Raw genomic sequence first — 1,518 nt, 5'->3', positions numbered from 1 at the left:
ATGTTTCTCTGGCTTGCCAGTCTTCTCTTTGCAAGCTCGTACGTTGCCCGGGCTATTATTACCGCTGATGGATCAGGGCGACTGCCGGCATTGGGATGGAACTGATATAATGCCTATGGCAGTGCATTGACGCGCGATAACTTCATTCGCACAGCAGAGCAACTCATCGAGCTTGGTCTCTCCGAGCTAGGCTACGAGTACGTTAACATGGATGAATGGTGGTCAGCTGCGGAGATTGGCCGTGATAACAAAACCTTGCGACTAAGACATAATGAGGAAACGTTCCCTGGCGGCTTGAAGTCCGTCGCTGACGATGTCCATGAACTTGGCCTCAAGATTGGAATTTACGCAGACTCCGGTACTTATACCTGCGGGAAGCGATCTGGCAGTCTTTACTATGAGGAGATTGACGCCATGACTTGGGATGAATGGTGCATGGATTATGTCAAGGTCGACAACTGCAACATACCCGAGACCTGGGCGCAGGACCTTTGGAATGGTTGTCATCCAGACTATGATCGCCCGTGGGGCCAGAACGGCACCTGCGCCGATATGACTCGCCAACCCCCCGAGTGGTGGAACTGGAAGTGGTCTTCGCAAAAGGTTCGACATGACCGGATGAGGGACGCGCTGGCCAAGTTAAATCGCACCATCGTTCTCAGTATTTGTAACTGGGGCCAGGCGCACGTCGAGCAATGGGGCAACGAAACGGCCGTGTCTTGGAGGATGACGGACGACATCGACGGTATGAGAAGAGTACCCGCCCGGGGCCCTTCAACGCGTTGCTAACAAGCTTTATAGCAAACTGGGTCCGAATTATCGAGATTCTGGCGTACAATACGTTCTATTTAAACTATGTGGACTTCTGGGGTCACAATGATATGGACATGCTGCAAAGTAAGTTTGGTCTCCAGCGAAGGCGAAGTTCTATAAAGTGAGGTGCACCTTGACTGAGTGACTATCTCGCAGTTGGTAACGGAAACCTGTCCCTGGCTGAAGCAAGGACGCATTTCTCGCTTTGGGCAGCCCTCAAGAGCCCGCTTTTGATCAGCACGCCGCTCGAGGATTTGAGCGAGAGAGAGCTCGCCATTCTCAAGAACAAGGACCTAATTGACTTCAACCAAGATCCGATCTTCGGGAAGCCCGCGACACCCTACAAATGGGGTACTAACCCTGTAAGTCGACCTATTGGACTAGTCACCGGCTTTTATCTAGTTGTCGTTGTTTCAGGTTGCTACCGAGGTGCAGGATTGGACCTACAATAAAACATTTCTTGCAGAGTTTTATGCTGGTCAGTCTTCACAAGGCTTTTTGGTCCTGATGTTCAATCCCTTCAACAATACCGAGTTCAAGGTTGCCAACTGGGGTGAGGTGCCAGGTCTTCCTGGTGGCTTCAGCTATTGGGTCAAGAACATGTGGTCCGGTGAAGACATCGGGTGCATGGAGAGAGTGTCGATGCAAGTTGGCCCACACGATACAGCGGTGCTATTAGTAGGAGGGAAATGCTCAGCGCCGTGA

General features: G+C 51.6%; 1 protein-coding gene across 1 annotated transcript; it reads left to right on the top strand.

Annotated features, from left to right (window-relative positions):
* Positions 1–1,518, top strand: F5Z01DRAFT_682506 (glycoside hydrolase superfamily; the record flags this gene model as incomplete). Its single annotated transcript, XM_046265766.1, has 5 exons — positions 1–38; positions 123–745; positions 802–897; positions 970–1,175; positions 1,249–1,518. 5 exons carry the CDS (start codon positions 1–3, stop codon positions 1,516–1,518), a joined length of 1,233 nt encoding a protein of 410 aa, XP_046116608.1.

The sequence above is a fragment of the Emericellopsis atlantica genome, assembly GCF_019669845.1.
Source record: "Emericellopsis atlantica unplaced genomic scaffold F5Z01scaffold_20, whole genome shotgun sequence".
NCBI classification, from domain to species: Eukaryota; Fungi; Ascomycota; class Sordariomycetes; order Hypocreales; family Bionectriaceae; genus Emericellopsis; species Emericellopsis atlantica.
This window is presented reverse-complemented; position numbering and strand designations above follow the sequence as displayed.